Consider the following 24751-nt stretch of genomic DNA (forward strand, 5'->3'; position numbering starts at 1 on the left):
TGGTACAAGAGGCCATGCACTTGCATATTTCAGTACGTCACCATTAAAGACACAACCTCATCAACAAGACCACTTGATACTGGAGTGCTACAGGGAAGTGCCCTTGGTCTCCTGCTCTTCCTCTTATACATCAATGATTTTCCCAGTGTATCACAACCCCTGAAACCAGTTCTCTTTGCTGATGTCAATACTTGTGTCATCTCCCACCCAAATCTTGCCACACTCAACACCGTTGTTAATGAGGAGCTACTAAAAATATCTACTTGGTTGGCAGCCAATAAACTTACACTTAACACTGACAAAACCTTCTATATTATGTTTGGTAACAGAGCAGGTGTTGCACAACTTAACATTAGGATTGACAACACTCTTATTGCCAAACATAATGAGGGCAAATTCCTTGGCCTACACCTCAACAGGAACCTGAAATTCAACACCCATATCTAACACACAACAAAAAAGTATCCAAAACGGTTTGAATCCTCTCCAAGATACGTTACTACGTGCCACAATAAGCTCTTCTCACACTATACTATTCACTCATCTATCCCTACCTCACCTCACCTATGCTATTTGTGCCTGGGGATCAACAGCAGCAACACACCTAAAGCCAGTAATAACCCAACAATAAGCCACAGTAAGAATAATCATGCAATCCAATCCCAGGCAACCCCCTTCCCCTTCCCCCCACTGTTCAAAGATCTAAACTTACTGTACAGAACACCCACACTTACTATTGTGCACCCTACATTTACAGAACCGTAAATTCCAATGTTAACCCTGAACTAAAACACTTTCTTGATAGTTGTGACAGGACCCACAGGCACAACATCAGGCACAAAAATCTGAGACATTCCGCATGTCCGGCTAAACCTTTACAAAAATTCACTGTGCATAAAAGGACTTAAAATCGGGAACACCCTACCTGAAAACTCTAGAACTGCAGACACAACCATTGCTTTCAAAACTACCATTAAAAAATGTCTTATCTCCCTGACACACCCCACCGTCAGCTAACTACGTGAAAACCACCTATTCTCTTACTTGTATCATACACACACAAAAAACAAACTAGACCTACTCTTGATATCTATGATTCCCCCCAATTTACACTTACACTCACCCAAATGACTGTAAACATAAAATTACGTAATAAAGCTATTACCTAATGAATCTTAAACTAGTCATAAGTTTGCCTGAGATACTCCAGTATAGGAGTTTTAATAGAAACTATGTATCATGCCGAGACAAAACCATTCTCATTGCTGAATTTACAAACTGTAATGCAGTTACCTAGCCTTAATATCAATATGCTCCATAACCTGTATCAATATAGAGTTTGAATTATTGTTAGTCTCTCCGAAATGCCTATCCATGCTAGGCATGGTAGTGGCCCTCTTTGTAATTAGTATTTTATAATATGTAAACCACACATTGTAACCAATATTTTATAATATGTAAACCCCACATTATAATCTTTATAGAGAATAAACGTTTGATTTGATTTGGTGTTTGAGGGCGTCTTGTTTAAAATGTAAATATGGAGTGACACTGGTGTCAGTAAAGTCGATCTATATGAGAGAGAGTGAGTTAGTGTTAATACATGATATGGATAAATGAGGAGGAGTTTAATGTTTCTTTGCACTAAAACTGAAGTATTGACTGGTGGAGTGTGCATTAGTGAGTTACGTACAGGCAGATATTGAAACCTTGCCTTTTTTTAGTATGTAATTTGTGAATTAAAAGTGGTATAAATTCGGTCAACACTGATAGGGAGTTCCTAGTGTGGCTTTTCAGTGAGAATAGCTTGGCAGTAGGTAAGGTTATCATTTTGAGTCCATTGAGAATATTATTGATTAAGTTTTTCTTCGGTAAGAGAGCTGCTTCTCAAGTTTAATTTTTTTATTTATTCAGAATGATAAAACTGATTTAGTTTAATTTCTTTTAGCTGATGATGGCATCATCTTTCAAGAAAAGAAATCTAGCTTGAGCTATAAACTGCGTAAAGAAATGAAGAAGGAGAGGAAGGAGAAACGAAAAGAGGAAAAAGAGAAACAGAGGCAGGCTGAAGGAAAGGACAAATTTCAAGACAAGGACAAGAATGGGGGACCAACTGTGTCTGAACTGGTAGGGTCTTTCTCCCATTTCAGAAAATGTGACTATTTAATGCTACTATTCCTTGCCACAGTTTTAAGCATTATCATGGAAAATGGATTGTAGCTTTCTTATTGTCATAAAGCTTTATTTTGCTAACTTCTGCTCTATATCACATTTCCCTTTCAGTCTCATTTCTGTCTTGCAGGGACAAGGTTGATCAAACAGTTTATGTAGCTCATTATCCTATTCATTGTCCTTAGCTTTCTTACAGTGAGCCAAAGTGATAAGTTTCTTAAAAACTGTTTAAAGTAGTAAATTATTATAGTGCTGTATTCATTATAATCATCAAGATAGACCTATGCTTTCATTTCCACTCAAAAGAATAAATAAGACACATTTTCAACAACTGGTTATCCTTGAGGTTTTTCGTCTGCTCAGCAAGTGAAAAGTCTCAGTAAAGATACCCAGGTGTTGCATATGTTCTTATTTATCAACCTGTCGGTATTATACCTTCGCTCTAACGATTCTCCTTCTTTTAACAAACCAGCCGTATCCCACCGAGGCAGGGTGGCCCAAAAAGAAAAAGAAAAAAAGCTTCTCTTTTTTAACCCTTTGACGGTTTTGGTTGTATATATATGTCTTACGAGCCACCGTGTTTGACGTATATATTTATTTATTTATTTATTTATTTATTTTATATCTTTGCAAACAGTACATTGAGATTTTATATTTACAATAGTGGGTTGCAATGCAAAGAGAGCCTCTATTATGCCTTGGCATTATGGGCCAACTTAACATTATTGGCTTACAGACTACTTAACACTAAGGTTTTTATCATAGTTGTACAGTAGGACAGTAATTATTTTATAGTTGAACAGTAGATTATTAATTATAAGTGAATTAAATTTGTATAAGAAAAAGGATATATTCTTAGTCTAAAATGCTTTTTGTGGAAAACAATGGTTCAATTATATTCCTGTCAACAATGGATAAAAGGTTCAAAGTGATTGTTAAAGTTATGATGTGGGAATACATAGGTGAGTATGTGTGTACTGAGTATTTAGAGTTCAGTCTAGGGTGATTAAGTGGCTTTTGAGAAGAGTCTTAAACTGATTTTCAGACTGGGTTACTTTAATATCTTCTGGTAATGAATTCCATATTTTAGGGCCCTTTAAGTGCATAGTTTTTACACAGTGTGATAAGGACATGAGGTATATCAAAAAGAGATCTGTCTTGTGCTGTGGTCGTGTGTCTTGTTTAAGTTGGTGAGGAGAAGTTTGAGTGGAGGGTTTATATTTGTGTGTATTGTTCTGTGTATGTAGTAGGCACATGAATAAGTATGGATGTTCTTAATGGTAAGCAGATTCAGACTTTTGAAAATTGGCGGAGTGTGCTGGCGGGAGTGGGAATTCATCATTCTTACTGCTGCCTTTTGCTGGGTTATGAGGGGTTTTAGGTGATTGGAAGTTGTTGATCCCCATGCACAAATTCCATATGTAAGATAAGGGTATATGAGTGTATGGTACAGTGCCAGGAGAGCTGATTGTGGAACGTAGTACCTTATCTTTGATAGTATGTCTACAGTCTAGGAGATTTTCTTGGTGATTTGGTATATGTGTGTCCGGAACTTAAGGCTACTGTCAATGTGGATACCTAGGAATTTTCCCTCTGTGAGTCTTGTGACTGATGAACCATTTAGCGTTATGTTAATCGGGTCATTTGCAGCTTTATTTCCAAACTGAATGAAATAGGTTTTATCAGTATTCAGGGTAAGTTTATTAGTCTTCATCCAGGCAGATATTTTCTGCAATTTGGCATTGACTGTGTTTGCTAGTATGACCGTGTTTGGGTGGGAAAAGACATATGTAGTGTCATCTGCAAATAATATGGGTTTGAGTAGCTGTGATGCATTTGGTAGATCATTGATGTAGATGAGAAAGAGGAGTGGTCCAAGGACATTTCCTTGTGAGACTCCTACTGTGATTGGTTGGTGGAAGAGTTTGCATCATTTGCATACACATATTGAGTTCTGTTACTAAGGTATGATTTTAGGTAGTTGAGGGAGTGGCCTCTGATACCATTGTGCGTTAATTTGGAATACAGCAGTTCATGGTCGACTGTATCGAAAGCTTTACGTAAATCGATGAAAATGCCCAGCGGGACTTCTTTCTTTTCGAGTGCGGTATATATTAGTTCTAGCATGTGTATGATAGCATCATTCGTGCTTTTATTATTCCTGTATCCAAACTGACAAGGGTTTAACCCTTTGACTGTCGCGGCCGTATATATACGTCTTACGAGGTACCGTGTTTGACGTATATATACTCATAAATTCTAGCGGCTTCAAATCAAGGAGAAAGCTGGTAGACCCACATGTGAGTGAATGGGTCTGTGTGGTCAGTGTGCACCACATAAAAAAAATCCTGGAGCACGCAGTGCATAATGAGAAAAAAAAACTCCGACCGTTTTTTTTTTATTAAAATGCCGACTTTGTGGTCTATTTTCGTATAGTATTTATGGTTGTATTCTCGGTTTCTTGGTCTCCTTTGATAGAATGAAAAACATATTATAGAAAAAGAGATGATTTTGATAGATTTTATTATAAAAAGAACCTGGAAATGGAGCTCAAAGTAGGGGAAATGTTTGATTTTTGCCGATGTTCGAAAGTAAACAAATGACATCATTATCCAATAAATGTCCAACTAGCCATTCTAATATGCAGTCATGAATGGGTTGATGTTATTTATACAGTTATTACAGTATTGGAGTAGTCTGCATAATAGAAAATCTTCTATTTTTTGTTTGAATAAAAATTCAAAATAGAAAGCAAGAGTAATATCAGAGGGGCCTGGAGACATGACTGATGAACAAAGAAAATGTTATTTTAAAGCCAGGAATGTCTGCATTGTTCATTCTGGACCTTATTTTGAAATTGTCATATTTTTTAATTTTCGTGAAATTGGCCAAATTGGGTAGCTGAAATTGGTAAATGGGCAGTTTCTTGTACTCAATCGATAGAAAAAACAGAGTTCTAAAGAAATAGCTATGAGTTTGGTCAACTGGAACAATGGAATTAGCCGAAAATAGGGCTCAAAGTGGGCGAAATCACCAATTTGTAAATATCGCCAAGGTCGCTAACTTCGCGAGAGCGTAATTCCGTCAGTTTTCCATCAAATTTCGGGTTTTTGGTGTCATTACAATCAGGAAAAGATTCTCTATCATTTCATAAGAAAAAATAATTTTTTTTTTTTTTTTTGAAATTTTGCGACACCAGGAGACACCTCAGGATTGGGGGTTGCGACAGTCAAGGGTTTAATATGTTGTGTGAGACGAGGTAGGAATAGATAAGTCTATGAATTAATTTTTCAAAGATTTTATAGAGCAGTGGTAAGTTAGATATTGGTCTATAGTTATTCAAGTCAGCTTGGTCACCTCCTTTATGGATCGGAGCGATCCCTCGCTATTTTGAGGATTGTTGTGAAGGTAGATGATTCAATGGATTTGTTAAAGAGCGTTGCAATAATTGGTGACAATACTTGAGAAGCTTTTTTGTACATAAAAGCAGGCAAGTTGTTTATGTCTCCTGCCTTGTTTTTAAGGGTGTTTATGATGAGCGTAACTTCAATGGGGTTGGTTGGAGCTAGGAATAGCGTATTTGGGTAGGTACCTATGATGTAGTCTGATGGACGGGTGTTTATGGTTGGTATTTTGTTCGCTAGATTTTTACCTATGGTGGAGAAGAAAACATTGAGTCTGTTTGCTGTTTCAGTAGGTGTGAGTAGGGGTTCATCTGATTTTGTTAGTTTGATTGTTTTGTTTTTGGATAACATTTTAGTTCCAAGAATTTCAGATAGAGTTTTCCAGGTTTTTTTCATATCACCTTTGATATTATGTAGTCTATTTTCATAATACAATTTTTTAGATCTTATCAGGCTGGTAAGTGCTGACGAGTAACATTTAGACTGTTCTCTAGTTATTTGACCCATTCTATATTGTTTTTCATATTTGTGCTTTGTGTAAATTCTAGTGGCTTCAAATCAAGCAGGAGAAAGCTGGTAGGCCCACATGTGAGAGAATGGGTCTGTGTGGTCAGTGTGCACTATATAAAAAAAAATCCTGCAGCATGCAGTGCATAATGAGAAAAAAAAAACTCCCACCATTTTTTTTTTAATTAACCCTTTGACTGTTTCAGGCTCCTTTCTGAAACTGTCATTCTATGTCGCTCAATTTTTGAAAAAAAAAAATTATTTTTTCTTATGAAATGATAGAGAATCTTTTCCCGATGGTAATGACACCAAAAGTTCGAAATTTGGTCAAAAACTCATGGAATTATGCTCCCGCGAAGTTAGCGGTCTCGGCGACATATGCATATCGGCAATTTCGCCGACTTTGAGCCCTATTTTCAGCCAAACTCATAGCTATTTCTTTAGAACTCCATTTTATCTATCAGCTGAGTACAAGAAACCTCCCATTTACTAATTTGGACTACCCAATATGGTGGACAGAAATTGGCAATTTGGCCAATTTCACACAAACTAAAAAAGATGCCAATTTCAAAATAGGGTCCAGAATAAACAAGGTAGACATTCGTGGCACTAAAATAACATATGCTCTGTTCATTAGTCACATCTCTAGGCCCCTCTTATATTATTATTGCTTTCTATTTTGATTTTTGATTCATACAAAAAAATACAAAATTTACTGTTATGCAGACTACTGCATTATTGTAAAAATGGTATAAATAATATCAGTGCACTAGTGAAAGAATATTAGACTCCCCAGTTGACGTGTATTGGACGTGTGGTGTGATTTATTTACTCCTGAACATTGGTAAAAATCGAACATTTCCGCTACTTTGAGCTCAGTTTCAAGGTCGTTTTCATCGTCAAAGTAATGAAAATCATCTCTATTTCTGTAATATGTTTTCCATTTTATCACCTAAGACCATGAAAAAGCGAATACAACGATAAATACTATACGAAAATACACCTCAAAGTCGGCGTTTTATTCCAAAAAAATGATCAGTTTTTTTTTTCTCATTACGCAATGTGTGCTGCAGGATTTTTTTTATGTGGTGCACACTGACCACACAGACCCATTCTCTCACATGTGGGCCTACCAGCTTTCTCCCGCTTGATTTGAAGCCGCTAGAATTATTGAGTATATATACGTCAGAAACATTGGCTCGTAAGACGTATTTATACATCGAAAACAGTCAAAGGGTTAAAATGCCGACTTTGTGGTCTATTTTCCTATAGTATTTATGGTTGTATTCTCGTTTTCTTGGTTCCATTTGATAGAATGAAAAACATATTATAAAAATAGAGGTGATTTTGATTAATTTTACTATAAAAAGAACCTGGAAATGGAGCTCAAAGTAGGGGAAATGTTTGATTTTTGCCAATGTTCAAAAGTCAACAATTGATGTCATTGTCCAATAAATGTCCAACTAGCCATTCTAATATGCAGTTATGAATGGCTTGGACATACAGCAGGCATGTGTGAGCACATTAGATAGGAGTGATTGGACACGAATGGTTTCTGGGATTTAGTGAGCTGTTGGAATGTGAGCCATATAATATTTTGTGAAGGAATTCAGGGCAACCGGTTGGCTGGACTTGAGTCCTGAAGGTGGGAAGTACAATGCCTGCACTTAAAAGGAGGGGTTTGTGATATTTGCTGTTTGGGGTGACATCCAAACTGTCATATCTGCACGCCTCTGCAAAGACTGATTATGTGTGAATGATGGCGAAAGTGTTGAATGATAGTGAAAGTGTTTCTTTTCTGGGTCACCCTGCCTCAGTGGGAGACGGCCATGTTAAAAAAAATAGTAGTACAGTGGACCCCCGCATAACGTTGGCATCGCATAGTGTTAAATCCGCATAGTGATACATTTTATCACTAAAATTTTGCCTCGCATAGTGCTAAAAAATTCGCTCAACGCGATTCGTCCGAGACGCGGCCTGAGCCAGCCTCACTTGTTCTGCCAGTGGCATTGTTTACAAGCCAGCCTCCACAGTAACATTCAAGCATACAATCGGAACATTTCGTATTATTACAGCCTTTTTATAGTGATTTCACCTGAAAAATAAGTGACCATGGGCCCCAAGAAAGCTTCTAGTGCCAACCCTACAGGAATAAGGGTGAGAATTACTATGGAGATGAAGAAAGAGATCATTGCTAAGGTTGAAAGTGGAGTGCGTGTCTCCGAGCTGGCCAGGTTGTATAGTAAACCCCAATCAACCATCGCTTCTATTGTGTCCAAGAGAACGGCAATCAAGGAAGCTGTTCTTGCCAAAGGTTTAACTGTGGTTTCGAAACAGAGATCGCAAGTGATAGATGATGTTGAGAGACTGTTATTGGTGTGGATAAACGAAAAACAGATAGCAGGACTTGACACCTCAAGTCCTAATGGAAGAGGATTCCCCTTCTAAACACTAAAACCATCCAGTCTCCCCTCCTCCCATCCCATCAATCATCACCACATCTTCAATAAAGGTAAGTGTCATGTAACTGTGCATGTTTTCTTAAGTTTGTGTGTATTAAAATTAATATTTCATGTGGTAAAAATTTTTTTTTTTCATACTTTTCGGTTTCTTGCACAGATTAATTTGATTTCCATTATTTCTTATGGGGAAAATTAATTCGCATAACGATAATTTCGCATAACAATGAGCTCTCAGGAACGGATTAATAGCGTTATGCGGGGGTCTACTGTACTAAATATTTTTATTATAGTCGTAAATAAACAGTGTATCACATATACAGTAGACCGTTATATTACATGGATTTATGTATTTGCCACGTTTTGGTTATTACACTATTGAAAAATTGTGGCATAATTTCATACAATACTGTACTTTGTAAAATTAACTTAACATGGTTCCGTCTGCGGGAGGGGAAAAAATTTGGAGCGTCGCCCGCGTGATATTTATCTAGCTCAGGCTGCCACCTGGCTGTGGGTCAGACCACTGTCTCAGCAGAGGAGACCTACCGATATCCCCTGCAACTCCCACCACCCCCGTCCCAGCCTTCCATGCATACACATCTAGTACAATTCTCTCCTAGGAGCTAGCTGTGTTTGTGGATTGTGTTTTGATCTTTTAATTGCCACATCTTGTATCTGCCAAGCAATCATGGCACCCAGTAGGCATAGATGTGTTGCTGAAAGTGGCAAGAAAAGGTTTAAGTATTTAAGTCTTAGAGTTACAAAGAAAATTGAGATATTAGACAAGCTTAAGAGTGGCTCACATGTGGTGGATATAGTGAGAGCCTATGGCCTTAATGAAGTGTCAGTTCATACAATTAAAATGAATGGGGTAAATCTATAAGTTTGTGTAATGAATAACCCAGGATATCATCTCGCTGACTGACTGACTGACTTGACTGACTTAACCCTTTCAGGGTCGAGAGGCCCTCTCCTAAACTCCTTCTCAGGGTCGAAAAATTTTTGGAAAAAAAAAAATTTCTTATGAAAAGATAGAGAATCTTTTCCCAATCATAATGACACCAAAAGTTTGAAATTTGATGGAAAACTTACGGAATTTTGCTCTCGCAAAGTTAGCGGTCTCGATGTTTACGCATCGGCGATTTCACCCACTTGGAGCCCTATTTTCGGCCAATTCCAGTGTACTAGTCAACAAAAATCATAACTATTTTGCTAGAACTCCATTTTTTTCTATTGAATGAGTACAGGAAACCACCCATTTATAGATTTCAACTATCCAATAAACCGGTCAGAAATTAGCAATTTTGCCAATTTCACACAAATTTCAAAAGAGGCCAGTTTCCAAATAGGGTCTAGAATAGGCAAGACAGACATTCCTGGCACTAAAATAACATTTCCTCTGTTCATTAGTCACGTCCCCAGGCCCCTCTTATGTTTCTTTTGCTTTCCACTTTGAATTTTTATTCTATCAAAAACTAGAAGATTTACTGTTATGCAGACTACTGCATTAGTGTAGAAATGGTATAAATAATTTCAGCGCACTTGTGAAAGAATATTAGACTCACCAGTTGACATCATTTGTTTACTTTTGAACTTTGGCAAAAATCGAACATTTCTGCTACTTAGAGCTCAATTTCAAGGTACTTTTCATTGTGAAACCAATCAAAATCATCCCAATTTTTGTAATATGTCTTCCATTCTATAAAATGAGATCAGGAAAACTAGAATACTACCATAAATACCATACGAAAATATAGTGCAAAGTCGCTGTTTTAAACCAAAAACTGTGCACACTGACCATAAAGACCCATTCTTTCATATGTAGGCCTACCAGCTTTGTCTCGCTAAATTTGGCGCTAGAATTGAGGCGTTCTAGTACGTCGATAACCCTGGTGCATAAGCCATACTAATACGTTGGAAACCCTGAAAGGGTTAACTGGCTTGACTGGCTTGACTGACTGACTGACTTGACTGACTGACTTGCTTGAATGACTGACTAACTTTACTGACTTAGGACCCTGACAAATCTAGAAGCAGTGCTCTGATATGGGGTCTAGAGGAGCAGATGCCTTACCATCAGCTGTATTAATGTACTGCAGGGTAAAATAGCCCTGAAATCACTACAGAATTTATGCACACTCCAAGTACAACCATCGACTTATTACCAGAACCTCTTCCATCCACCTCAGCCCAGTAATGCCAAAGCATAACTCTCCACTCTCTTCACAATCATCGACAAACACCAGCACCCACAATTTAAAGAGGTAAATGTTACTATCAACAACTTCATATGATGAATGAATTTCCAGGTATCCACAAATGTGTAGGTATTGTATTTACATAATTTCTGTCTCTACATTAGTGAAGAGTAGTGTTTAATTTTAGTATTTTTCTATAAATATTAGTCATTTTTTCTCATCCAGTGTTGAGATTTTATATATAAAAGTTTATTTCAGGATGAGCTGGGAATAAGAATAGTAAACGGTCGAGAGGCAGAGAGCATCGGCGCTAAGCCAGGGGACTCGGATGAAGATGACCCCAGTACGCCGGGCAAGCACAAATTCAGAGCAAAAATTATGAGGACCTCTCACTCACTGGATCCCTGGAAAAAGATTCTTCAAAGTAAGATGACCTTTATTCTATGAGTTTTTCCTGACTCTTAATTCACTTCAATTCTATAATCTTTTCCAAGTACATAATGTACTCCATAATTCTATAAACTTTCCCACTACTTAATTCACTAAGATAAGAATTTTGCAATCTGAAAGTCTTCAAGATGGAAGGACAGACTAAAAGTTCCTGTAGGGGGTGATTGATGAGGGTGGTTGTCATGATTGTTGGCCTGGAGGCTGCAAACTGCAATAGCTTGACTGATCAAGCAGTCTCCATGGAACCTGGCATAAAGCTTATCTGTGTCAGTAGTAACTTTTATAACTGGTCATAGGTAAGTTGCCAGGTAAATGACATTTAGAGAAACTTAGAATTTTTAAAGAGGAAAAATGTATGCTTGTAATTGAATACGATTAAATTATCAGCGTGTTAAGTAATTGAGACCAAAGAATTAACACTAGATGATGATGCAGGCTGTATGTATTATCAGTTTTATTCACTCTGGTTTATCCTTCAACATTTATCATCTACTGTATAATAGTTTTCTTAATGTTTCGAATATTGTTATTTAAACTTTCACTATTCAAAATATTTGTATAATTTTATCTTTTGCTTTTGATGCTTTCTAAGACACTTTCACTTTCACTCACTTCATCAGTCTTGCCAGAAGGGCTCCGATACTAAATAAATAAACTGCAGATATCCCCACCCTTCCTTCAGAGTGCAGACACATTACTTCCCACCTCCAGGACTCGAGTCCAGCTAACCAGTTTCTCTGAATCTCTTCATAAATGTTACTTTGCTCATACTCTAACTTGATTTCAAGTCATAAAAAACATTTGCCTCCACTCCTATCTAACACGCTCTCTCATGCTTTCTGGAAATCTAAGGTCCTCACAAACAAAACCTCCTGTACCCACTCTCTCCAACCTTTCCTAGGATGACACCTACCCTGCCTTTCTTCCACTGCAGATTTATAAACCTTCCAAGTCATTTTATTTTGCTCCATCCTCTCTGAATGTCTGAACTACTTCAACAGCTGCTCTTTAGCCCTCTGGATAATACTTTTAATATCCCCACTCCTCTTAATCTCCAAGCTACGAATTCTCTGCATAATATTTACATTTCGCATCGCCTTCAGACACATCTCCACTGCTTCCAGCCTCCTCGCTGTAATATTTACAACTCGTGCTTTACACCCACATAAGAATGTTAGTACTGCTATACTCTAATACATTCCCTTTTACACCTCCATGGATAACATTCTTTGTCTCCACAGATGCCTCAATTCACCACTCACCTTTTTTCCCCTCTCATCAATTCTGTGGTTCACTTGGTCTTTCATAGACCCCTCCATCGACAAATCAAACCAACCATTCCAAAAAACACATTCCCAGTTACTTTTAACATGTATGTCTTAATCCCATCTGTCCCAGTTGCTTTACCCCTTTTCATTCTACCCACTGACTCGTGCACATATCCCACATTCACGTCTTGCTCTTTTCTGCTCCTGTGTGATGATGATCTCCCTGTCCAGTGTAGGAAGACACAACCTGCTTTGAACATTTCCTGTATTTTCTGGCATATACGATGCACCACAATTTTGGCAGGCACATTCTGGAAAAATAAAAAAACTATTTCCTTGATCTTCATAGCGCTCCCGACTATTGGGTCATTTTAAAACTTTTTATCTATTCAAATCTGTAGTGTTTTTTTTTTTTTTTTTTAGGTTGGCCATTCCCACTGAGGCAAGGTGACCTAAAAAAAGAGAAACCCAAAACGAAAATAAAAACAACTTTCATTATCATTCAACACTTTCACCATCACTCAAACATAATCACTGTCTTTGCATAGGTGCCCAGATACGACAGTTTAGATAGTCACTCCAAACTGCCAATATCCCAAACCCCTCCTTTAACCCTTTGACTGTCGCGGTCGTATATATACGTCTTACGAGGTACCGTGTTTGACGTATATATACTCATAAATTCTAGCGGCTTCAAATCAAGCAGGAGAAAGCTGGTAGGCCCAGATGTGAGAGAATGGGTCTGTGTGGTCAGTGTGCACCATATAAAAAAAATCCTGGAGCACGCAGTGCATAATGAGAAAAAAAAAACTCCGACCGTTTTTTTTAATTAAAATGCCGACTTTGTGGCCTATTTTTGTATAGTATTTATGGTTGTATTTTCGTTTTTGTGGTCTCATTTGATAGAATGGAAAACATATTATAGAAATAGAGGTGATTTTGATTAATTTTTCTATAAAAAGAACCTTGAAATGGAGCTCAAAGTAGGGGAAATGTTTGATTTTTGCCAATGTTCAAAAGTAAACAAATGGTGTCATTGTCCAATAAATGTCCAACTAGCCATTCTGATATGCAGTCATGAATGGGTTGATGTTATTTATACAATTATTACAGTATTGCAGTAGTCTGCATAATAGTAAGTCTTCTATTTTTTGTTTGAATAAAAATTCAAAATAGAAAGCAAGAGTTATATCAGAGGGGCCTGGAGACATGACTGATGAACAAAGAATATGTTATTTTAGAGCCAGGAATTTTTGCAGTGTTCATTCTGGACCTTATTTTGAAATTGTCATATTTTTTAATTTTCGTGAAATTGGCCAAATTGCAAATTTCTGACCACATTATTGGGTAGTTGAAATCAGTAAATGGGCAGTTTCTTGTACTCAATCGATAGAAAAAATGGAGTTCTAAAGAAATAGCTATGAATTTGGTCGACAGGAACAACGGAATTAGCCGAAAATAGGGCTCAAAGTGGGCAAAGTCGCTGATTTGTAAATATCGCCGAGGTCGCTAACTTCGCGAGAGCATAATTCCGTCAGTTTTCCATCAAATTTTGTTTTTTTGGTGTCATTTCAATCGGGAAAAGATTCTCTATCATTTCATAAGAAAAAGTAATTTTTTTTGTTTTTTAAATTTTGCGACACCAGGAGACACCTCAGGATTGGGGGTTGCGACAGTCAAGGGGTTAAAGTATAGGCACTATACTTCCCATTTCCAGGACACGAGTCTGGCTAACCGGTTTCCCTGAATCCCTTCACAAAATATTACCCTGCTTACACTCCAACAGCTCGCCAGTTACCAAAAAACATTTGTCTCCATTCACTCCTATCTAACACGCTCACACATGCTTGCTGGAAGTCCAAGCCCCTCACCCACAAAATCTCCTTTACCCCTTCTCTCCAACCTTTTCGAGGACAACCTCTGCCCTGCCTTCCTTCCCCTACAGATTTATACGCTCTCCAAGTCATTCTGTATTAAACCCCACTATTTCCCTGTTTTTCATAGGCCTCCCAGCTACCAGGTTTATTCTAAGATCCTTGGCTATTGGATGTCACATACCATTTTCTCTGTTAGCATAGCCCAAAATGCCTTGCTACAGCTCAGTTCCCATGTTCCTTTGCAAACTTGATCACTTGTGGTTTATTACCGATTGAGTGTGCATGCCTTCTCTTTGAATCCATTATAATAGGGTTGGAATAGTTTTAAAAATGCAGTATTAGAATGTGGGGCAGAAGTTTGTGGTTATAGGAGGGTGGGTGTAGGAGGAAAGAGGAGTGATTGGTGGAATGATGAAGTAAAGGGTGTGATAAAAGAGAAAAAGTTAGCTTATGAGAGGTTTTTACAAAGCAGAAATGTTATAAGAAGAGTAGATTACAGTGGACCCCCGGTTAACGATATTTTTTCACTCCAGAAGTATGTTCAGGTGCCAGTACTGACCGAATTTGTTCCCACAAGAAATATTGTGAAGTAGATTAGTCCATTTCAGACCCCCAAACATACACGTACAAACGCACTTACATAAATACACTTACATAATTGGTCGCATTCGGAGGTAATCGTTATGCGGGGGTCCACTGTATATGGAGAGTAAAAGAAAGGTGAAGAGAGTGGTGAGAGAGTGCAAAAGGAGAGGAGATGATAGTGGGAGAGGCACTATCAAGAAATTTTAATGAAAATAAGAAAAAATTTTGGAGTGAGTTAAACAAGTTAAGAAAGCCTAGGGAACAAATGGATTTGTCAATTAAAAGCCGAGTAGGGGAGTTAGTAGATGGGGAGATGGAGGTTTTAGATAGATGGCGAGAATATTTTGAGGAACTTAAATGTCGACAAAGAAAGGGAGGCGGTAATTTCATGCACTGGCCAGGGAGGTATACCATCTTTTAGGAGTGAAGTAGAACAGGATGTGAGTGTGGGGGAGGTGCGTGAGGCATTACGTAGAATGAAAGGGGGTAAAGCATCTGGAACTGACGGGATCATGACAGAATGTTAAAAGCAGGGGGGGATTTAGTGTTGGAGTGGTTGGTATTTTTGTTTAAGAAATGTATGAAAGAGGGGAAGGTACCTAGGGATTGCAGAGAGCATGTATAATCCCTTTTTATAAAGGGAAGGGGGACAAAAGAGATTGTAAAAATTATAGAGGAATAAGTTTACTGAGTATACCAGGAAAAGTGTACGGTAGGGTTACAATTGAAAGAATTAGAGGTAAGACAGAATGTAGGATTGCGGATGAGCAAGGAGGTTTCAGAGTGGGTAGGGGATGTGTAGATCAAGTGTTTACATTGAAGCATACATGTGAACAGTATTTAGATAAAGGTAGGGAAGTTTTTATTGCATTTATGGATTTAGAAAAGGCATATGATAGAGTGGATAGGGGAGCAATGTGGCAGATGTTGCAAGTACGTATATGGAATAAGTGGTAAGTTACTAAATGCTGTAAAGAGTTTTTATGAGGATAGTGAGGCTCAAGTTAGGGTGTGTAGAAGAGAGAGAGACTACTTCCCAGTAAAAGTAGGTCTTAGGGAATGCAGCAGCGAGGAGGCGGTTGGAGGCAGTGGAGATGTCCTGTCTAAGGGCAATGTGTGGTGTAAATATTATGCAGAAAATTCGGAGTGTGGAAATTAGGAGAAGGTGTGGAGTTAATAAAAGTATTAGTCAGAGGGCTGAAGAGGGTTGTTGAGGTGGTTTGGTCATTTAGAGAGAATGGATCAAAGTAGAATGACATGGAGAGCGTATAATTCTGTAGGGGAAGGAAGGCGGGGTAGAGGTCGTCCTCGAAAAGGTTGGAAGGAAGGGGTAAGGGAGGTTTTGTGGGCGAGGGGCTTGGACTTCCAGCAGGCGTGCATAAGCGTGTTCGATGGAAGTGAATGGAGACATGGTATTTGGGACCTGACGATCTGTTGGAGTGTGAGCAGGGTAATATTTAGTGAAGGGATATAGGAGTTGACGTGTCGGCGGATGGATTTATGAAGGATGAGGTTAATCATAGAATTGATGAGGGGAAAAAAGGTGAGTGGTGCATTGAGGTATATGTGGAGTCAAAAAACGTTATCTATGGAGACAAAGAAGGGAATGTATGTAAGTATAGTAGTACCAACACTCTTATATGGATGTGAAGCTTGGGTGGTAAATGCAGCAGCGAGGAGACGGTTGGAGGCAGTGGAGATGTCCTGTCTAAGGGCAATGTTTTTTTTTTTTTTTTTTATTATCACACCGGCCGATTCCCACCAAGGCAGGGTGGCCCGAAAAAGAAAAACTTTCACCATCATTCACTCCATCACTGTCTTGCCAGAAGGGTGCTTTACACTACAGTTTTTAAACTGCAACATTAACACCCCTCCTTCAGAGTGCAGGCACTGTACTTCCCATCTCCAGGACTCAAGTCCGGCCTGCCGGTTTCCCTGAATCCCTTCATAAATGTTACTTTGCTCACACTCCAACAGCACGTCAAGTATTAAAAACCATTTGTCTCCATTCACTCCTATCAAACACGCTCACGCATGCCTGCTGGAAGTCCAAGCCCCTCGCACACAAAACCTCCTTTACCCCCTCCCTCCAACCCTTCCTAGGCCGACCCCTACCCCGCCTTCCTTCCACTACAGACTGATACACTCTTGAAGTCATTCTGTTTCGCTCCATTCTCTCTACATGTCCGAACCACCTCAACAACCCTTCCTCAGCCCTCTGGACAACAGTTTTGGTAATCCCGCACCTCCTCCTAACTTCCAAACTACGAATTCTCTGCATTATATTCACACCACACATTGCCCTCAGACATGACATCTCCACTGCCTCCAGCCTTCTCCTCGCTGCAACATTCATCACCCACGCTTCACACCCATATAAGAGCGTTGGTCAAACTATACTCTCATACATTCCCCTCTTTGCCTCCAAGGACAAAGTTCTTTGTCTCCACAGACTCCTAAGTGCACCACTCACTCTTTTTCCCTCATCAATTCTATGATTCACCTCATCTTTCATAGACCCATCCGCTGACACGTCCACTCCCAAATATCTGAATACGTTCACCTCCTCCATACTCTCTCCCTCCAATCTGATATTCAATCTTTCATCACCTAATCTTTTTGTTATCCTCATAACCTTACTCTTTCCTGTATTCACCTTTAATTTTCTTCTTTTGCACACCCTACCAAATTCATCCACCAATCTCTGCAACTTCTCTTCAGAATCTCCCAAGAGCACAGTGTCATCAGCAAAGAGCAGCTGTGACAACTCCCACTTTGTGTGTGATTCTTTATCTTTTAACTCCACGCCTCTTGCCAAGACCCTCGCATTTACTTCTCTTACAACCCCATCTATAAATATATTAAACAACCACGGTGACATCACACATCCTTGTCTAAGGCCTACTTTTACTGGGAAAAAATTTCCCTCTTTCCTACATACTCTAACTTGAGCCTCACTATCCTCGTAAAAACTCTTCACTGCTTTCAGTAACCTACCTCCTACACCATACACTTGCAACATCTGCCACATTGCCCCCCTATCCACCCTGTCATACGCCTTTTCCAAATCCATAAATGCCACAAAGACCTCTTTAGCCTTATCTAAATACTGTTCACTTATATGTTTCACTGTAAACACCTGGTCCACACACCCCCTACCTTTCCTAAAGCCTCCTTGTTCATCTGCTATCCTATTCTCCGTCTTACTCTTAATTCTTTCAATTATAACTCTACCATACACTTTACCAGGTACACTCAACAGACTTATCCCCCTATAATTTTTGCACTCTCTTTTATCCCCTTTGCCTTTATACAAAGGAACTATGCATGCTCTCTGCCAATCCCTAGGTACCTTACCCTCTTCCATACATTTATTAAATAATTGCACCAACCACTCCAAAACTATATCCCCACCTGCTTTTAACATTTCTATCTTTATCCCATCAATCCCGGCTGCCTTACCCCCTTTCATTTTACCTACTGCCTCACGAACTTCCCCCACACTCACAACTGGCTCTTCCTCACTCCTACAAGATGTTATTCCTCCTTGCCCTATACACGAAATCACAGCTTCCCTATCTTCATCAACATTTAACAATTCCTCAAAATATTCCTTCCATCTTCCCAATACCTCTAACTCTCCATTTAATAACTCTCCTCTCCTATTTTTAACTTACAAATCCATTTGTTCTCTAGGCTTTCTTAACTTGTTAATCTCACTCCAAAACTTTTTCTTATTTTCAACAAAATTTGTTGATAACATCTCACCCACTCTCTCATTTGCTCTCTTTTTACATTGCTTCACCACTCTCTTAACTTCTCTCTTTTTCTCCATATACTCTTCCCTCCTTGCATCACTTCTACTTTGTAAAAACTTCTCATATGCTAACTTTTTCTCCCTTACTACTCTCTTTACATCATCATTCCACCAATCGCTCCTCTTCCCTCCTGCACCCACTTTCCTGTAACCACAAACTTCTGCTGAACACTCTAACACTACATTTTTAAACCTACCCCATACCTCTTTGACCCCATTGCCTATGCTCTCATTAGCCCATCTATCCTCCAATAGCTGTTTATATCTTACCCTAACTGCCTCCTCTTTTAGTTTAAGGGCAATGTGTGGTGTAAATATTATGCAGAAAATTCGGAGTGTGGAAATTAGGAGAAGGTGTGGAGTTAATAAAAGCATTAGTCAGAGGGCAGAAGAGGGGTTGTTGAGGTGGTTTGGTCATTTAGAGAGAATGGATCAAAGTAGGATGACATGGAAAGCATATAAATATATAGGGGAAGGAAAGAGGGGTAGGGGTCGTCCTCGAAATGGTTGGAAAGAGGGGGTAAAGGAGGTTTTGTGGGCGAGGGGCTTGGACTTCCAGCAAGCGTGCATGAGCGTGTTAGATAGGAGTGAATGGAGATGAATGATACTTGGGACCTGACGATCTGTTGGAGTGTGAGCAGGGTAATATTTAGTGAAGGGATTCAGGGAAACCGGTTATTTTTATATAGTCGGACTTGAGTCCTGGAAATGGGAAGTACAATGCCTGCACTTTAAAGGAGGGGTTTGGGATATTGGCAGTTTGGAGGGATATGTTGTGTATCTTTATACGTATATGCTTCTAAGCTGTTGTATTCTGAGCACCTCTGCAAAAGCAGTGATAATGTGTGAGTGTGGTGAAAGTGTTGAATGATGATGAAAGTATTTTCTTTTTGGGGATTTTCTTTCTTTTTTGGGTCACCCTGCCTCGGTGGGAGACGACCGACTTGTTGAAAAAAAAAAAAAAAAAAATATAGGGAAACCGGTTATTTTTATGTAGCCGGACTTGAGTCCTGGAAATGGGAAGCACAATGCCTGCACTCTAAAGGAGGGGTTTGGGATATTAGTAGTTTGGAGAGATATGTTGTGTATCTTTATACATATATGCTTCTAAACTGTTGTGTTCTGAGCACCTCTGCAAAAACAGAGATTATGTGCAAGTGAGGTGAAAGTATTAAATGATGGTGAAAGTGTTGAATGATGATGAAAGTATTTTCTTTTTGGGATTTTCTTTCTTTTTGGGTCACCCTGCCTCGGTGGGAGATGGCCGACTTGTTAAAACAAAAAAAACAAAAAAACAAAAAAAAAATTGGTAATTTGAAAATTAAAAACTTAAATAACTGTTTAACCAACAGTATTACGTTTGTCAGAGAGGACAGAAATATAATGGTAAATCAGTGATCATAATCATCTTTAGATAGATATGAATACAGGAAGGGCCTGCTTATACAGCAGGTTAGGTTCCTTGCTACTGCTCTAAAGCAAAAGTCACTGCAATGTGAAACAGTCTTTTTTCACTTTCACATGCTTATAAAAGCTTGATAACATGTTTACACTGTCATATATTAAGTGAGCAATAGAGCTAGGCATAAAAAATCCCACTGAGGCAGGGTGGCCTCCCCCCCCAAGAAATGTTTCTCTTTTTAACTTTAGTAATGTATACAGGAGAAGGGGTTACTAGCCCATTGCTCCTGGCATTATAGTCGCCTCTTACGACACACATGGCTTACTGAGGAAGAATTCTGTTGCACTTCTCCATGGAGAGTAGAGGAAATAAACAAGAATAAGAACTAGTAAGAAAATAGAAGAAAACCCTGAGGGTTATGTATACAGCCTCTCCTCAATTAGCAACATACTCGTTTACAAATAACTCAGACTTATGATGGGCTCTCTGACCAGTATGCATATCTAAATAATGTATATTAGAACTTACTTCCTCTATTCTGTTTGTTGCGATATACAGTACACTACTGTATAAACATTTAAAAATTTTTATTATTTTTTTTATTATCACACCGACCGATTCCCACCAAGGCAGGGTGGCCCGAAAAAGAAAAACTTTCACCATCATTCACTCCATCACTGTCTTGCCAGAAGGGTGCTTTACACTACAGTTTTTAAACTGCAACATTAACACCCCTCCTTCAGAGTGCAGGCACTGTACTTCCCATCTCCAGGACTCAAGTCCGGCCTGCCGGTTTCCCTGAATCCCTTCATAAATGTTACTTTGCTCACACTCCAACAGCACGTCAAGTATTAAAAACCATTTGTCTCCATTCACTCCTATCAAACACGCTCACGCATGCCTGCTGGAAGTCCAAGCCCCTCGCACACAAAACCTCCTTTACCCCCTCCCTCCAACCCTTCCTAGGCCGACCCCTACCCCGCCTTCCTTCCACTACAGACTGATACACTCTTGAAGTCATTCTGTTTCGCTCCATTCTCTCTACATGTCCGAACCACCTCAACAACCCTTCCTCAGCCCTTTGGACAACAGTTTTGGTAATCCCGCACCTCCTCCTAACTTCCAAACTACGAATTCTCTGCATTATATTCACACCACACATTGCCCTCAGACATGACATCTCCACTGCCTCCAGCCTTCTCCTCGCTGCAACATTCATCACCCACGCTTCACACCCATATAAGAGCGTTGGTAAAACTATACTCTCATACATTCCCCTCTTTGCCTCCAAGGACAAAGTTCTTTGTCTCCACAGACTCCTAAGTGCACCACTCACTCTTTTTCCCTCATCAATTCTATGATTCACCTCATCTTTCATAGACCCATCCGCTGACACGTCCACTCCCAAATATCTGAATACGTTCACCTCCTCCATACTCTCTCCCTCCAATCTGATATTCAATCTTTCATCACCTAATCTTTTTGTTATCCTCATAACCTTACTCTTTCCTGTATTCACCTTTAATTTTCTTCTTTTGCACACCCTACCAAATTCATCCACCAATCTCTGCAACTTCTCTTCAGAATCTCCCAAGAGCACAGTGTCATCAGCAAAGAGCAGCTGTGACAACTCCCACTTTGTGTGTGATTCTTTATCTTTTAACTCCACGCCTCTTGCCAAGACCCTCGCATTTACTTCTCTTTCAACCCCATCTATAAATATATTAAACAACCACGGTGACATCACACATCCTTGTCTAAGGCCTACTTTTACTGGGAAAAAATTTCCCTCTTTCCTACATACTCTAACTTGAGCCTCACTATCCTCGTAAAAACTCTTCACTGCTTTCAGTAACCTACCTCCTGCACCATACACTTGCAACATCTGCCACATTGCCCCCCTATCCACCCTGTCATACGCCTTTTCCAAATCCATAAATGCCACAAAGACCTGTTTAGCCTTATCTAAATACTGTTCACTTATATGTTTCACTGTAAACACCTGGTCCACACACCCCCTACCTTTCCTAAAGCCTCCTTGTTCATCTGCTATCCTATTCTCCGTCTTACTCTTAATTCTTTCAATTATAACTCTACCATACACTTTACCAGGTACACTCAACAGACTTATCCCCCTATAATTTTTGCACTCTCTTTTATCCCCTTTGCCTTTATACAAAGGAACTATGCATGCTCTCTGCCAATCCCTAGGTACCTTACCCTCTTCCATACATTTATTAAATAATTGCACCAACCACTCCAAAACTATATCCCCACCTGCTTTTAACATTTCTATCTTTATCCCATCAATCCCGGCTGCCTTACCCCCTTTCATTTTACCTATTGCCTCACGAACTTCCCCCACACTCACAACTGGCTCTTCCTCACTCCTACAAGATGTTATTCCTCCTTGCCCTATACACGAAATCACAGCTTCCCTATCTTCATCAACATTTAACAATTCCTCAAAATATTCCTTCCATCTTCCCAATACCTCTAACTCTCCATTTAATAACTCTCCTCTCCTATTTTTAACTGACAAATCCATTTGTTCTCTAGGCTTTCTTAACTTGTTAATCTCACTCCAAAACTTTTTCTTATTTTCAACAAAATTTGTTGATAACATCTCACCCACTCTCTCATTTGCTCTCTTTTTACATTGCTTCACCACTCTCTTAACTTCTCTCTTTTTCTCCATATACTCTTCCCTCCTTGCATCACTTCTACTTTGTAAAAACTTCTCATATGCTAACTTTTTCTCCCTTACTACTCTCTTTACATCATCATTCCACCAATCGCTCCTCTTCCCTCCTGCACCCACTTTCCTGTAACCACAAACTTCTGCTGAACACTCTAACACTACATTTTTAAACCTACCCCATACCTCTTCGACCCCATTGCCTATGCTCTCATTAGCCCATCTATCCTCCAATAGCTGTTTATATCTTACCCTAACTGCCTCCTCTTTTAGTTTATAAACCTTCACCTCTCTCTTCCCTGATGCTTCTATTCTCCTTGTATCCCATCTACCTTTTACTCTCAGTGTAGCTACAACTAGAAAGTGATCTGATATATCTGTGGCCCCTCTATAAACATGTACATCCTGAAGTCTACTCAACAGTCTTTTATCTACCAATACATAATCCAACAAACTACTGTCATTTCGCCCTACATCATATCGTGTATACTTATTTATCCTCTTTTTCTTAAAATATGTATTACCTATAACTAAACCCCTTTCTATACAAAGTTCAATCAAAGGGCTCCCATTATCATTTACTCCTGGCACCCCAAACTTACCTACCACACCCTCTCTAAAAGTTTCTCCTACTTTAGCATTCAAGTCCCCTACCACAATTACTCTCTCACTTGGTTCAAAGGCTCCTATACATTCACTTAACATCTCCCAAAATCTCTCTCTCTCCTCTGCATTCCTCTCTTCTCCAGGTGCATACACGCTTATTATGACCCACTTCTCGCATCCAACCTTTACTTTAATCCACATAATTCTTGAATTTACACATTCATATTCTCTTTTCTCCTTCCATAACTGATCATTTAACATTACTGCTACCCCTTCCTTTGCTCTAACTCTCTCAGATACTCCAGATTTAATCCCATTTATTTCCCCCCACTGAAACTCTCCTACCCCCTTCAGCTTTGTTTCGCTTAGGGCCAGGACATCCAACTTCTTTTCATTCATAACATCAGCAATCATCTGTTTCTTGTCATCCGCACTACATCCACGCACATTTAAGCAACCCAGTTTTATAAAGTTTTTCTTCTTCTCTTTTTTAGTAATTGTATACAGGAGAAGGGGTTACTAGCCCATTGCTCCCGGCATTTTAGTCGCCTCATACGACACGCATGGCTTACGGAGGAAAGATTCTTTTCCACTTCCCCATGGACAATATAAGAAATAAAAAAGAACAAGAGCTATTTAGAAAAAGGAGAAAAACCTAGATGTATGTATATATATATATATGCATGTGCGTGTCTGTGAAGTGTGACCAAAGTGTAAGTAGGAGTAGCAAGATATCCCTGTTATCTTAGCGTGTTTATGAGACAGAAAAAGAAACCAGCAATCCTACCATCATGCAAAACAGTTACAGGTTTTTGTTTCACAGTCATCTGGCAGGACGGTAGTACTTCCCTGGGTGGTTGCTGTCTACCAACCTACTACCTAAAAATATATTGTTATAAATGGTGCAAAGATGACATTAAAACAATATCAAAGATGATTGATACAAACCCACTACAATTATAGTATGCTCTTTGCTTAGCGACAAATTCGTTTACCGACATGGTCTTAGGAACGGAACTCCGTTGTTAAGTGAGGAGAAGCTGTATATGTTCTTGTACATGCATGTGTAGTATGACCTAAGTGTAAGTGGAAGTAGCAAGATGTATCTGAAATCTTGCATGTTTATGAGTCAGAAAAAAGACACCTCAATCTTGCCATCTTGTAAAACAATTACAGGGTTCCGATTTACACTCGCTTGGCAGGATGGTAGTACTTTCCTGGGCGGTTGCTGTCTACCAACCTACTGCCTAGGTACATGTTACTTACCTTAAAATATTTTGTGGTGAATATATTTATTGAATTTTA

General features: G+C 39.1%; 1 protein-coding gene across 1 annotated transcript in view; it reads left to right on the forward strand.

Annotated features, from left to right (window-relative positions):
• LOC128688410 (PAX3- and PAX7-binding protein 1) overlaps positions 1-24751 on the forward strand; it is a 198569-nt gene that overhangs the window by 18387 nt on the left and 155431 nt on the right. The window contains exons 2-3 of the mRNA XM_053776269.2: positions 1949-2127; positions 11002-11167. Coding sequence (XP_053632244.1) covers positions 1949-2127; positions 11002-11167 — 345 coding nt within the window. The remainder of the gene's footprint in view (positions 1-1948; positions 2128-11001; positions 11168-24751) is intronic.

Source organism: Cherax quadricarinatus, chromosome 2, assembly GCF_038502225.1.
Source record: "Cherax quadricarinatus isolate ZL_2023a chromosome 2, ASM3850222v1, whole genome shotgun sequence".
NCBI lineage: Eukaryota > Metazoa > Arthropoda > Malacostraca > Decapoda > Parastacidae > Cherax > Cherax quadricarinatus.